The following is a 15,280-nucleotide window of genomic DNA, read 5'->3' on the forward strand; positions in this document are numbered from 1 at the left end:
AAATGTTCCATTAGGATATTATAGATGAACGGCAGCATAGACAAAGCATCTGCAAAACAATACAAAAAGAGACCAAATAAATGACAAAAAAAAATCTTGAATCATGACAGAATTGTGACATCCAATTAATTGAAAGAGAGGGGTAAATGGTCACATGCCTATGAGGTTCATATGCACATCGGAGTGGCACTGATAAATAGAAAGATACCAATGGCTGTAACCACGAGTAATGGAAAAAGAGCCGAGGAGTCTCGTGTTGCACTGGAAGAGGAGCTCTGGAGGCATACATCGCGCAATCTAGGTTCTTGTTAACTTATACTGAAAACACATTTCTTTAGAACAGCTTTTTTCTGTTTTTATTGTTGTCCTTCCCCCGCACCTCCGATTAGCATGCTTGGCTACGTACGGTGCGAAGGAAGTTCAACATACATGACATCCAGACAGTGAGTGCAGCATAAGGTAGAAAAAGGGGACTCCGGGGGGGGGGGGGGTAAAGCACACAGGGCCAAGCACACCTTAGGGTCAAGTTTGGCGAGAGGGTCGGTGCTGCCGTGGAAAGATGACACTTCCATGAGGCTGTCCACGTCCTCCTTGGTCAGGCAGTAGTCATCCATGAGGCTCAGTGTCTGCGCGACGCCCTCCGAGCCCCGCGTCTGCAGCGGCCGCGCCAGCTCGTTCCGCAGAGCGCCCAGGTATTCAAGGTTCACGGCGCGTTGGCACGCATGTGTCCTGCGCGACACGGCAAGCGACGAGACAGGTAATTGCTTGGTGAGGCTCGCTCACCCAGCGCAATGAGTGCTGCTGATTGACGACAGACGAAACGAACAAGTCTGAATGAAGACGCTAATTAAAATAATTTAAGAATGTTATGAGACATGAGTGCACTGACGACCAAAATTGGAGAATCATGAATGTATCCTATACTTAACCAACAGATTAAATAAACCCATTGAGACACATTAAACATGGCCTCTTTTGACCTAATAATTAATTTGCAATATGTTTATGAAAATATTTATATAATTGGCTGACCTGATAATATTGCAGAGGGGTGGGAGAGAAATTGTATGATCCTCTTACCAACATTTAATAGGAGGGGACCACACTTTTGATGGCTTTAGTCGACTAGACCAAGATAATAACTCGATGAAGACAAGACGAAAATTCCGTAGGCTGTCGCCAAGGAGACTAAGACTGATTAACATTTTTTTAAAATGCTGTCTAAACACCGCGACAGAGGGAGGGTGGAGGTAAGGGGAGCAGTGGTGGTGCCCGTACCGGAGGCTCATGTGCATGGTCAGCTCCTGCAAGATCCGCGCATTCTTGCCCGTTGTGGAGTGACGACCGAGCCAGCTCGGGAAACTGGGGAACTGCGACATGTAGCCCCTCATGAGCTCCCCCGGGATGACGCTCGCAAAAATGGCCTGTCCCGGGAGACGCGGTGGGGCGAACCAGACAGCCATTCCGTTACAACTTCACAGTCAGATTTTTAGTGACCCTTGCCTTATCTGCTCAATAATAGCAAGTCACTATCTCATCTCATTGCATGTCTCTGGAATTCCTGCCTTCCCCTGGCTGTATGCGGAAAGCAAGATGTTTTCCCTTCATTCAGGATACTTTCTCTGTTCTTCTCTGATTAACTATCGCTCTCCATGAAGCATCTTTCCTCTGGGCAAATGCCACTTGGCCACTTCTGAAAAGAACTGAAAAATTATTCTCTTTCCCATAGTGTGCATGTACCCCCCTGCCCAGTTGTACAATATCTGGAGATGAAGTTGCATTTAGATGCTATTTACATCCGAATTATATTTTTTGACAGTGGCCCCACCCTGTCTACTCCTCTGACAATCACACCAACTACTCAGGCAGCCCAGTGAGATACCCTGTATCATGAGTCGAGTGTGAAGTCAAAACATTCTTAGGACAAAATCCAAACATCTGTAAATGCTTCAAATCACCGGGATAGCCTTTTTGTAACTGATACTGTCCCGGCCAAACCAGAATGTTTGGTAACTCCTTAACAGCACACTCGGTAGCATTCTCACTTGTGTGGGCAGGAGGCCCCACGACTGATTGGAGCGAATCTGCCTGTCGACGAGGTCCCCCTGAGCGATGCTGTCGGCAGTCTTGCTCAGCAGGGTGAGGTGCTTCTTCATGTTGCCCCTGGTCACGCGTCAGAGCTACGTTATACACGGCAGTGATAAGATGGGAGGTGGAGGCATCCCTGCAATAGGCTCCACATGGCAGCAGCTGCGGCAGTACCTGCAACAGTACCTGCAAACAGCCTATGGGCGCAGGGTTTAAACACATAGGCAGCAACATAACCAGAGTGGCCATAAGGATCATTGAGATATACTTAATTTGGAGCTTTCGTGACTGCAGGAATTACTCTTTGGTTCTTTCGGTAAAGTCACGTATAAAGAGAAAATAATAAATTAAATACTAGCATACGACGTTTCGATTGCAACACAAGCAATCATCATCAGGTATAAATGAAATAGGAAGAACGTAATCAACCAGGTAGGGTGTTGACTGTTATGTTATCCGACTCTCTGTTGTATTACATTACATTTCTAAGTATACTAGATTTGTGTTTCTATTTCATTTATACCTGATGATGATTGCTTGTGTTGCAATCGAAACGTCGTATGCTAGTATTTAATTTATTATTTTCTCTTTATACGTGACTTTACCGAAAGAACCAAAGAGTAATCATTGAGATAGTGAAATTGCATGATGCTCATGAAGTCAACTCAGCCACTGTTAACAATATAAAACAACAAGGGGAGCCACTTATGACAGCTTGGGATGCTTATTCCACCACTACTCTTTGAACTCTATTATTAGTCATGGCTTGACTCTGACTTGGCCTCTAACACAGCTCAGCTCAGGTTTGAGCCGCTCAGTTACGTGGTTGGTATCATGCTAAAAGCCCACCTCAAGTCAAGTTTGAGCCAGAGCCAAGCCTGAGGGAAGCTGTGACAAACAAGCAAACTGGAGCAGCTTCAACATTCGTGTCTCGTAAGTAAAACTTGTGCTGAACCAATGCTGCTGAAATTACGCACTCCCAGAAGACTGTGTGTATGTATGATGAACTTCTTTCGCACCGTATGTAGCCAACTGTGCTGACATCAATGACTTTTCAATATCGGACCCATTGATGATCCTGCTCATTTTTACCAACCTGCACTAATCATAGCTGTTAAGTATGGTCAAACGACTTCGACCAAATATATAAATATCTCCCTTCAGAAGAAACGAAAATCTACCGAGGTGCAATGGAGGCTGCTGATGAGTGATGCGGTGTGTGTTTGAGCGTGTCATCCAATATCCCAGCATGCTTGTGCATCTGTGTCTAAAAGTACATAACCATGCAATCGCCGGGACATATCGGTCCGAAAACAAATATTTCCAAATCTAAATGTTTGCATAAACATTTTTGCACTTTTTTATTGTTTTCTTTTACAGGCAACTTTGTACTACAGACAGATGGCCTTGAACAGTTTCGAGAAGCACTCGGGCAGCATGGGTGGCTGAGTGGGTGGCTGAGTGGGTGGCTCGCGAGCTCACACGCGCGATGTGCGCTGGCTCACCCTGCGGCCAGCGGCCGGACATGCACGTAGTTCTCTTGCACAAAGAGTGGCGCGATGGAGTAGTCGTGGAAGAAGAGGTCGGACTTGTCCATGAGCGACATGTGCTGCGTCTCCTCGTCAGCAATGAACACCTTGCGCGCCACGTCAAAGGGGCCCTGCGCATGCGCGCAAACACAGAACCAAACAAAGACAAAGATCCTCCTTGGAGCTTTTTACAGGCTGTTGGGGCAAGTGCTGTTGGCGAGCACCTATGAAGGGTTGGTACGGCACATGAAAGGTTATTGTGACCAGCATTACGTCTGGCCGCCAATCATTCCCCTGGTTTGATGTTTACACACCATGCCAAGTACTCGTTTAAGGATTTGTCGACCTCGGGGAGGCCCAGGACTCAGGTTCAGATAATAGTCACTGATGTTGCCAGTGGGACTAACCACTGCACTACCACTCCCCACCGACAGGCACAAAGATGCACACACACACAAACACCGTCATCCACACTCATATAGAAATCGTCACAAAGTGCTTATGTGATATCACGCTCACTTGTGACTACAGCTGAAAGGAATATTGCCCGAACAAGTGACACCAGAGTAATGTTCCGTTCAAAGTTTGCACGTGATAGTTATCTTACAGATTTTACGATAACTATTACAGTTTCAACAGAACGTCTCAGTGGAAAAGCGACGACGTGAATCGTGTTGCGAGTGACGGAGACTCAAATGTGAAGGCAAAGACAGGCAGAGTCGATGGGCATACAAGCGAGGCTCGCTATTGTGAAAGTCTCAATCACCATTTTAAGGTCCTTCTTGGCACTTTTGGCGTCAGACTTGGCCTGGTCGTACGTGAGGGCCTTCTCTCGTGCCGACCACACACACAGGTTGTGCAGCACCTGTCCAAGAAAACGCACAGTGCGTATTATAAGCACATAACATTACTGCATAACATACATACAGGAGAGCAGCACAGTGGTATGGGGCGTGCCACGATTAAATGGATGGTTGCAAGTTCAAATCCCAGTTAGGGACAGAATTCATCCCTCCGAGTATGTATGTGTACATGTTACCTGGGACATAGCCTCGCATATACGCAGGGTAGCTAAATGTGTGTATTTATCCCTGGTTATAGCCGAGCATATAGACGGGGCCGCTATGTGTGGATGGCTACCGATTGGTCTCCATGAGGCCATCCAAGCCTCAAGGGTCTTCCCCTTCCCTTCTTGCCCGAATGCCACACTAGAATCGAGGTGGAATCTTTCCAATTGTGTGCACGGAGCAATGGTACTACCCACCTGTAATCAGTCAGAATTGCCATTCTGGTCAGGTAAAACTAGCAATGTTTACTTAGCTGAGCATACCAGAAGCTCTTAAAATCCAGTTTTATAACAGAAGTGCAACAGCATCTCATTCTATTGCACAAACCTTACATTGCAGTATTCCTGTTGGAATCCTATTTAACGTAATAAAAGACTTTTACATGGGATTCGCCCATAGAAGAAACATGATTTCAGCAGGAATTGCCCAAGGTAGATCCATAGGAATCGAATACAATTCCTGCAGGAATCGGCCAAATCGCTTTGTCCTTGGGATTGTGTGTGAATGTCACGGCAATGTTGAAATTGCTAAAACTGGTGAAGTCTGTAAACATAAAATTAGCACTTTCCCAGGTTCATGTGTGCAGGTATTTGCTGACTTGCAGCACCGTACGGTTTTATTATGCAAGTACTAAAACCGTGAACGTAGCAGTATCTGCAGAACATATCAACAGTAAAGAATATTTCCACAGCTCCACTATGAAATAATGAGACGACAGCAATAAAGGGCTCAGTCCAATTCATTTTCTAGTTTGATCTACACAAAGGGAGCACAGACACACTAAACTTATCACAATTAACATTCTTTAATGGCTCACTTTATGCTTGTGAGTCAACCTTTGTAATGCAATAATGTGATTATTGCATTAACCGTTTATAATGGCATCATGAGTTTGATAATCCCAAAATATTTCAACACTTGCACCCGCAACGTTATGCAATATAACTTTACAGTGCCTCTCATGCAGTCCATCTGACCTTGGATTCTAGATACAGCATTATTATGATGCAGAGCTGTGGCTATCAACTACTGAAATAATAAATTAATTTATAGATTATTAAATTACTAGCACTGCCCGCCCATTTGCATGCCCACAGGTCAGACAGCCAGCAAATCGTTTTTATAATTTAGCATCACATTTAAAAAAAATGACATCCAATATGTACATCATAAGCATTAATAATTTCTAGTGGTACTCGACCCAGGGTGGGCCAGGATTAATGATATCATCGTGTCAATGTCCCACGCTAGGCGTGAACTGCGGTGAGTTTCCAGCATTTTGCAGAAAAATAAACGAATAATTTCATCAAATTATTATCAATAACAATGTCAAATAAAAATGATATTATTAACTTGCATTATAAACTTTAAATCAATTGTATTACCAACACTGCTTGCAACATTAGAAACCTTTTACACCTGTGGGAACAACTGTTCTGCAATTCTGTAGACTTCGACCACAGCTGCCTAGAGTTGATGCAGTTTCCCAAGCAATGCTGCTCCATCAACCGCGATTCCAGGCTCGAGAAGTGAGAACACAACTGCGGGCATGGAGTGGCTACCAGACCTGTCGGATGTCCTGATTTGCTGCCAGGATGATCTCCTGCATGGCGGCCGGAGGGATCTTGAGGCCTTCCTTGAATGCCACGGACATCATGGCTCCCTGCCCCCGACATGCGGCCAGCAACAACAACAACGAGCGCAATTCACGCGTTAACTGGGTCGTAATAATAACAATAATGTACATGTACAACGCTTGTGTCAAACCCCTGCTGTCTGATGGCCTCCCCACACTGTACGGGTCATGGAGGTTATTAGATCATTCTTCACCAAGCTGGTCAGTGCGCGTTGCCCACAGCGTAGCCACCCAGGCCAAACACAGCCTGTTTTTGCACTGTGGTATCCCATCCAAGCACTATCCAGTATAATATGTTCAGAGGCAAATTATGAAAATAAGAATAATGTAATTTAATAATTAATTATTGTCTTTTTTTATCCAGGGAAGCTTCAATGCCTTTCAAGACACCTTTTCTGGAGGGCCCTGCAGTGGGCTGTGTGGCCAGTTCTTTTTAAATCCTTTATATTAAGTTCACATGCTTGCATGCTTACGACCGTGCAAATCTTTCGGTCGTTTTTTAACCCACTTCCCGTGATCCAATCGAGCTGACATTTTGCACACAGACTCGTTGTGCGTGACAATTTATTTTCGTGAAAAATTTTTTCCAAAATTTTCCACTTTTTAGGGAATTTTTTTTTTCATATTTAATTTAAAATACCAATGTGATAAAAATGAAACTCTTACTCAAGAAAAACAGAAATGAATAATAAAATAAAACCGATGCCACGCATATAAAGGATTTATAGTGAAAAACTTTGTTTTTACGGGTTAATTTTTTAATGATTACATTCAATGCAGAACAAAACTGGTGAAATTCCATGCAGACCAGAAAAAAAACATTCAAAGGTCTGCCATTCAAAAGGCACTGCCATTTTCTGGCTACTTCACAAACTATAAGAGTCTTAAAACTCTGCGTGAGCCACCCAAGCGCTGGGTTAAAGTCGCGGTCCACTATATCTAACTCATAGCTACACCAGGAAGAGATGACAACCAAAATGCTGATCGACTAGGCGGAAGCGGGCACCTTGATCTGCTCGACGCGTGGTCGTGGGAAGCGGAGGTCGAAGCAGTAGTTGGCGAGCGAGCGGATCTTTGCGTGGTTCCGATCGTTGCACATGCAGATGACGGGCACTTTGCTCTGCTTGATGAGCGCAATGAGCTCCTGTGAAATCACACGACAAAACACAGCACCACCCGCAACACGTGAAGGATGATTCACAGCCCGAGGCAACAATTTGACCTTGCAACATGTGACAGTGTATGCTGGCGTGACTACAATCTCACCCAGACTAGATTGGGGTGGTAGTTGTTCACTGCTAAACCTAGATTGTCATTTCATGATTAAATCTGGGTTTTATTGAAAAGTTATTTTTGTTCACAAGCAGATGAGACCCGCAATCAGTTAATAATGAAAACCACACAAGCATGGTCGAAAATAATCTAAGCTCTAATTATTACCAAACTATATAATTTTGATATAGTATATATGGAGCGGTGATACATGGGTTAGCGCAAAGTACTATGAACCCGGTGACCCGTGTGATGTGCCCGCTCACCTGCATGCCCCCCCGATCCTCGTTCCCAGCCATGCCGTCCACCTCGTCCATCAATAGAACGTGGCGGTCGCTCACTGTCTGTGCCGTGCCTGCACGCGACACCGCCGCAACCAAGAGACATCGCTTGCCCCATTAAGAACTTCACACAAAACCCAGGACCAGTGATTTTATCTTCCTTTTTTGGCTTTTTCCCAATTTTAAAGAACTATTTTCTATTTGACCAGGTAATGCCCACTGAGCTATATAGCTCTTTTTTCCCCGAAGCGACCTGGCCACAAATGACAGCTTAAGGAAGTGGCTTATGTGGATATTTATAGCAGCCAAATACTCTGAAATGGATGTTTCTAAATGTGGAGGGAAAAACTGGAGGACTTCAAGAAAAAGCCACGCAACCACAAGGAGAACATTCAAACTTCAAACATACAGGCATCAGGCTCGGGATCAAACCCACGGGCTCCTGCATACCAGGCGAGGTAGTTAACATCACGCCACCATGCCGCCCTTTTCATTCCAATTGCGCTGTAGATGTCAAGACACAAAGAATCCAATTGGATCTTTCACAGAGCAGTGTAGCCCTTCGTGCAATAAAATGGCCCACAGAAGCAGATATCACAGAACTACTTCTGAGATCTAATAGCGACAGGACTCACTGTGCCTATGACCATAAACAGCAAAGCAACATGCTTGGATGCTCTGTCTCCCGAGCACTGGCATTCAGATATACCGGGTACATTAGCACTGGTAAAAATGAAAACAATCGTTGTGGTACTGGCCACATAACTTCTGCGTGTGTCACGCTGACCTAAATAAATATTGGCTCACAGCAACAAAACACATCATGATTTGCTGAACAGGAGATCTTCATATTTTTATGAAATTGTATTTGCTTTTAAGTGTGTGCTCCAACGATGACGAAAGCACATTCTCGGGAACAATACATCAAAGCTGGTGTTTGTGAGCGAATACATGCCGTGGTAGAAGCCTTCAATGCTGGTGTTGCGCAAGCAAGTCGAGACCTCATTCTTCATGCTGTTCTTGCTGCGACGGTCACTCGCATTTAGCTCCACGAAACTCAAGCCCAGCTCCTGCCGCCAACACGTGCATACGCACATGTATAAAGATCGATCGTACAGTCTTGAGACTGTCCGGGCAAGTTCTGTTGTCAAGCCCCTACTAATCCCGACACGACTAAACTCAAAGACAAAGATCCCCCTCATAGCTTGAACAGACTGTTGGGGCAAGTGCCGTTAGCGAGCACCTATGAAGGCCGGCATGGCACATGAGGGGGTGGGTGGCCAACACCACTCCCGGCCGCCTTTGTCGAGGCTGAGTGGCTATATTTACCCACTACCCCACGTACTCATTTGAGGCTGAGTCGACGTAGGGGAAGCCCATAACCAGTTCAGATAATCTTCACTGGTGTTGGACGTGAGCGAGAATTGAACTCTGGTCACCGGGTTTGTAGCGCAGCGCGCTAACCGCTGCACTACCACTGCCCACGACTAAACATATAAATCCCCACAAACACAAATTCCCACACCCATATGCACAAACACAAAAACATGTACAAATGCAAAAGCACACATAGACACATGCACACCCCACACGCAGGCACCATTCACCACCCACCACACATACATACACACACACTGATCACCATCACATTCCATTGACCACCAACATTATTCATGCAGATCTCTCCAGGCAAAATACACGTACATGTCCACAGCATCATGACACGGCCGAATAAATGCGGCATTCTTGGTGTCGCGGTCTATCCCAGGTGGCAGGCAATTGTCACTTCTCATAACCCAAGAGGGTTCTTACGCAGAGAAGAGTGACATCACCTCCCAAGGGAGGCAGGTGGCTAGGACCTCTCACCTGGCACACGAGGGCGGCCGTTGTGGTTTTGCCTACGCCGGGAGGTCCTGACAGCAGCGCAGCCTTGAAACCAGAGCCATCATCCTTCCCGCCGAACCTGAACCTTCCTGCAGTGTCGAGAGAAGGGCCATGTTTGAAGAATAAATCATCTCATGTTTCGAGTGACCATTACGAGGATTACTAACATTATGGTTCTCAGTGTGATTTGGGAGGGAGCAGTGGTGCAAGAGATAGTTCACTGCGCTACAAATTAAGCTACCTGAGCTTGATTCCCAGCCACGGCTAACATCAGTGGTGAGTTGTATCTGAACCCAATCTGACTCACACTTATCACCATGTTGAACAACCCCCATTGTCCAGCAGTAGATTGAGGAAGAGCTGGATATTATTAGTTTCTACTTGTCATCATGGTTAATTTTCAATCTCTGGCTCTGAAAAAAAAATTCAGTTAAGACAGTATTTGTTCATGGCAAAAGTGGAAGGGACATTTCAGCCAGTTCTTCACTACTGGCAACAGATGGTATGTTGAGGTGAGTCACGCCTCCCGTAAAGTCATGTGCGTGAAAACAACGCAAGGGGAAATACCTGTCTCAAACTTTTGAACAAGGGAAGATTTCTATATACCTGTACCCACTAAAATAGCCACACGAGATACCTTAGCTATTGTACTTGAGTCTCCATGGCTAGCAACGTAGAAATTCCTTCTAAACAGCACACAAATCCTACAGACGTAACTACCCTCTGCTGGCAAACCATCTGAGATCTAAGGCTCCTTGGAAAGCACGCATGGACTCCTCACCTACGCTAGGGGCGGCCTTCCTTCCACCGCCACTTGCGCCTCCGTGGTTGCTGTGCCAGGCGCGCAGCCAGCGCAGTAGTTTGTTGGCCGGGCTCTGGTCACCCTGTTGCCCGATGATGTTCTTCAGGGACTGTGGCCTGTAGCGGTCTACCCACAGCAGGCTGTCCCCTCCCACTTCGGGGCCACTGCCCTTCTTGGGGCTCCTGGTCTCAGCCGAGGGTCCTCTGCCCGTCACCCTCCCAGCCCAGCCAGTCTCCGTCCGCTCCGTTCTCCGCTGCTGCTCGGCAGCGGAGAAGAGCTGCTTCCGGGTCACGGTCGAGGTCTGGTTGGTGCCACCGGCCTCCTTCGTGGGCTTGTCTGGAGACGTGCTAGTTGGCTTGTCCGGTGAGGTCTTGGTCGGTTTCTCCGGTGAGGTTTTGGTCAGTTTGTCCGGAGATAACTTTGTCGGCTGGCTAGGAAACTTCTTGGCGGCGAATTTAGCCTTGGAAGCCTGCGCGCACGAGAGATAATCATGCGCTAGGGCTGGGAGTTGAATATCACCGCGCCTATCAAAGACACTTCATTTGCCATCAGCTTCACCTTAAGCAAAAACAGAGTGTAGTTCATCCGGTAGAGACCTTGTGGATGTTAGAAACTGTGAGCACAGTAGTGCGTGTTTTATAAACAGCAATTAGATCACAAGAACCTGCTAGAAATTTAATAATTGCGATTGTAAAGAGGATAATGTCTATTGTTACCGATCATTATAAGACAAATAACTTCTTTGTAAATTTAGATCAAAGTCACGGCAGTGCAAGGCTGAATGTCATAAGTCGGACCTCCGTCTCGGCGGCGATGGTGTACTTGCTCTTCCTTCCGGGACGTGTGCGGATCAACTCAAGCAGCCCATCCTCGTCCAACTGCTTCACTCGGCAGCTCTCGGCCTGGATCGGGGGTGACGGCACACACGGGCACACACGGCCACCCACACAGGCACACAAGCGCAGCCACACACACACACGGGAATGGACAGGCATGCAAGTACAGGCAATGATTCACACAATCAGAACCATGCAGTCACATACATGCACAGACACACATGCACACACAGGGAAACAGAAGATTAGCTATTGTGGCCAATTCAGCTGAATCATAAAAATCCAATAAATCACAAAACAATATTCATGTAATGGATACGTGAATGTGTACAATATTGTTATTAGCAAATAAGTGTCCTGTCCACTGCAGCTGAGCTTTGTTAACCATGGGTTGCAGTTTAAACTGGCAGTGACGGTAAAATATCGGTAAAATATCCTCTGCTGGTGATTTCAAAGTGGTAGGCCTCATGTAGGCTACCGTCGGTTCCCCATCCCTGGTCCAGCGCATTCGCGTGCGTGCGTGCGTGCGTGGTCATCGGTGCCCGTGTGCGGATGAGCGCGCGGCACCTTGTCCAGCTTGGAATTGCCGGGGTCGCGGCCGACCACCAGGTAGTCGGTGCGCTTGCTCACGTTCCCCGTCACTTTGCCCCCGTAGCGCTCGACGAGCGAGCGAGCCTCTTCCCGCTCCAGCGACTCCAGCACGCCCGTGATCACGAACGTCAGCCCCTCCAGGCAGTTCTCCCCTCCCTTTGGCGGGATGGCAAACAAATAGCAGCCACACTTAAAAAATGGTGAAACGCCCCACCTGCAAATCTACCTCGTGAATTGATTAAATGGCGACAGGTTTATTTCCTGTAATTCCTGTTGCTATATGCTCCTTGCACCGTTCCTGTTCTGCTGTAATGTGCACTGATGCCTACTTTATTGGAGGGTGATATTGGCACATAAAATAAATATTGATTGATTGAGAATTCAGACGGTGAGAAAAATTAACTTCCTCAGAAAACGACTCCGAAAGGCACCTCTCGATGCCCTCCAAGTGTGTCCCCCAAACAGACAATTCGAGCTTTATACGTAATCTAAAACCTCAGAGTTGTGCTGGTTCTATGTTTCTGAACCTGCCACCAATCTACCGGATGACAGGTGCGTATCATTGCCACTGCGCATGTGAAGAAGCTTCTTTAAGGAGTCGGCAAGGAGCGGAGTAGGGTTAGCGCAACCACGGTGAAACGCAAAAACTGCACTTGTCATGATTCACAACTTTAACTATTATAGATTAAATGTATGCTCACAATAAAAGCAATGACGCCTGCATGTAAAAATAAAGCATTCACAATTCATAAAAATTAAATTTCTTTCAGGCGAACAAATAAACAAGGCAGAACATTCCAGACAGATAATGAGACAGACTGTACTAACAAGACAAAAAAAAGAACAACATCTGACATAGAATGGTGTCCCTGAATCGTGACAATTCATCGTATCACGCCGAGCATGGGGAATAACTTGTTAAGTGCCGAGCGAACATTACATGCCTGTGGGATCTCCTTTGACCCGAGTGCGCGCGGACCATCCCGGCTGAGGTAGTGTCTGTATGCAGCCACGTTCTGCCGTTTCTTCTCAGAGTCTTCCAGGCCTTTCTGAAAAACCAAACGGGGAGGGTGATGGGCGAACCTAAGCCAGCAGCGTCGTGCTTGCCAAATCACTTGCTCATGTCAAATTCCACATCCGGCGAAAGTGGCATCTGTGTCGACAGTGTCACCTCAGACTTGGGCGAGGTCTCCGTGCTGCCCGTCCTGGCAGGAGAGCCCACGGCGGCACCCTTCGAACTCGGAGAACAGTCGATTTCCCTCTTAACCGGAGATAACTTCACCGCGGACAGAGGTACCGCTTTGAAGGGTGACCTTTTGGGTGCAACTTTTGGCTCGAACTTCACCAACGGTGGTGGAGCCGCTTTGGTTGGCTTCGCGGGTGACCTCTTCCTCACTAAAGGAGAAGCACAGGGATTAGTGTGTGCACAGATAAAAGTATACCCGTGCAAGGTGTAAGGACTCACGTGGACACATGGACTTACATCACGGAGCCTACTTTACAGTCCTCCTACAGGGTCAATAAGAACACATGCAAATTATGAACATTCTATGACAACAACAATTGGCTACATGAAAAACATGCTTATTATGTCTGCGGGGATGCATAGTTTAACAAATGCCAAGGTTCTGGATATTCATCAAATGTTTATCCAACAGCTCTTATCTGTTTTTTAACATTCGCCAACAAGTCCCCACTGCAACCTAATGTGGCTCGAAATGTGAGCAAATGTTTTGAATGCGGGTATCAGATTTGCTATTCAATTAAGTGCCCAGCAACTATCCTAATATCACTATTGCCAAAGCTACATTACTATAGTTATCAATACCGTAATTGTTTGAATTATCATACCATTATATCATCACATTATGAAAATCCAGTTATACTAATCATAGCATAGCGTAGTGGCCGATGGACAAGACTGGTGATAAAATGGCAGCCCAAGGAGAGAACCCATTTAAAAAGCGACTGCTGCAGAGATGGAGCGATGAGATCAATATCTGTGCAGGAGTGACACGTATGGTAGCAGCACTGGACTGACAGAGATGGTAAAGGTGTGGAGAGGTCTTCATCCAAAAGTGGATAAACAATGGCTGATAATAATGATGAATCTAAAAATCACCTCGTGAGACAATTCCATTAAACCAAACTCGCACTCCACTATGGTGGAGGATGAAGTCTCACTGAGGGCCCCTGAGCGTGTGAGAGTGTGTGACGGCGCGTCTCGTACGTGCAGGTTGTTTTTCTGGCGTCTTGCTGCTGCGAGCAAATGACTCCACACGAGCCTGCGATAAACACAACACAGTGCGCGCATTCACTCGGTGCTCCAACCGAACGCCTTCCTCCACTAATCGTGTAACACGTGTCCCTTTCATGCATGCTAACACCAGGTGAACGTGTTTCCCCCGCTCTAGCACAGCTCATCTCCATTGGCGGACCTGAGCCAAGCGGAAATTCCACATTCCTATGGCGAGGGTTAATCTATTCACAAAAAAAACACCGCTGACTTTGCACGAAAGTGGTAGTTATATTATTTACTACAGAGGGATGATGGGCTAAGATGACCCTTAACTCGGATTTGAATTAGCAAATTTTCAGCCGAGCGAGTTAAGCGATCTAAGTGCAGCACCACCCGGCCAAATTAACATACTTCTTACTGCAAGTAGGCAACTTTTTAAGGGTTTGTAAAAAAGATGTTGATCAGGAAATTTTCACTGGTTCATGTAACCGGCCGCAGAACACTAGCCACAGGTGTCTTGCCTCACGGCAGATGGGGAGCGTACGTTCACAGGAAGTTCCTGTTTTTTGATGCTAATGTTGGTGACGATGTTAGATTTCCACTGTACCACGCGGGCGTCAGCCATTACACAGATAAGTCAAGATGGCGGCACGCATCGCATCTCAGTGAGACCACAGCCGCACACTTGTCCATTGTGGGAGCTTAAGAAGCATTATCTGTAAGTTGTTTATATTCCTATAATATTGGAAATGCTGTTGTAATGTTGGAATGACCGTTATAGCAATGTAAATGCCTTTATGGTGCCGTTAAGTTGTTGTAGTAAATACGAGGCCTAGTTAGTAACGAAGCCTGTGACTTTCCTTATTGTGGATGTTACTTGTGATTTAGTAGGTCGAGTCAGACTTGTGCCTATGTTGCGATCCTGAGAGTGATGACGAAGTATCTCATCCACAGTTTAGTGTTAAGTGTAATGCTGTACATTTGGGGTGCAGTGGGATGAATACACTATGTGCCTGTATGCAATGCACCAGCTTGTGCCTTTGTCTAGTTGTTCA

At 46.3% G+C, this 15,280-nt stretch overlaps 1 protein-coding gene across 5 annotated transcripts in view; it reads right to left on the reverse strand.

The window, feature by feature from the left end:
* Positions 1-15,280, reverse strand: part of RFC1 (replication factor C subunit 1) — a 38,292-nt gene that overhangs the window by 4,065 nt on the left and 18,947 nt on the right. For 3 of the 5 annotated variants that reach the window (XM_078600912.1, XM_078600910.1, XM_078600914.1), the window contains 16 exons: positions 14,217-14,271; positions 13,158-13,381; positions 12,931-13,035; positions 11,963-12,142; positions 11,357-11,461; positions 10,539-11,028; positions 9,740-9,846; positions 8,829-8,943; positions 7,859-7,947; positions 7,327-7,464; positions 6,252-6,347; positions 4,384-4,482; positions 3,594-3,748; positions 2,046-2,163; positions 1,279-1,424; positions 516-729 (listed from right to left, as the gene is read on the reverse strand). In XM_078600912.1, the coding sequence (XP_078457038.1) occupies positions 516-729; positions 1,279-1,424; positions 2,046-2,163; positions 3,594-3,748; positions 4,384-4,482; positions 6,252-6,347; positions 7,327-7,464; positions 7,859-7,947; positions 8,829-8,943; positions 9,740-9,846; positions 10,539-11,028; positions 11,357-11,461; positions 11,963-12,142; positions 12,931-13,035; positions 13,158-13,381; positions 14,217-14,271 (2,436 nt within the window). Of the gene's footprint in view, positions 1-515; positions 730-1,278; positions 1,425-2,045; positions 2,164-3,593; positions 3,749-4,383; positions 4,483-6,251; positions 6,348-7,326; positions 7,465-7,858; positions 7,948-8,828; positions 8,944-9,739; positions 9,847-10,538; positions 11,029-11,356; positions 11,462-11,962; positions 12,143-12,926; positions 13,036-13,157; positions 13,382-14,216; positions 14,272-15,280 lie in introns of all 5 variants that reach the window. The other 2 variants (XM_078600913.1, XM_078600911.1) reach the window with 1 other exon arrangement.

This window comes from Lampetra planeri, chromosome 15 (assembly GCF_965212315.1).
Source record: "Lampetra planeri chromosome 15, kcLamPlan1.2.h2, whole genome shotgun sequence".
Lineage (NCBI taxonomy): Eukaryota > Metazoa > Chordata > Hyperoartia > Petromyzontiformes > Petromyzontidae > Lampetra > Lampetra planeri.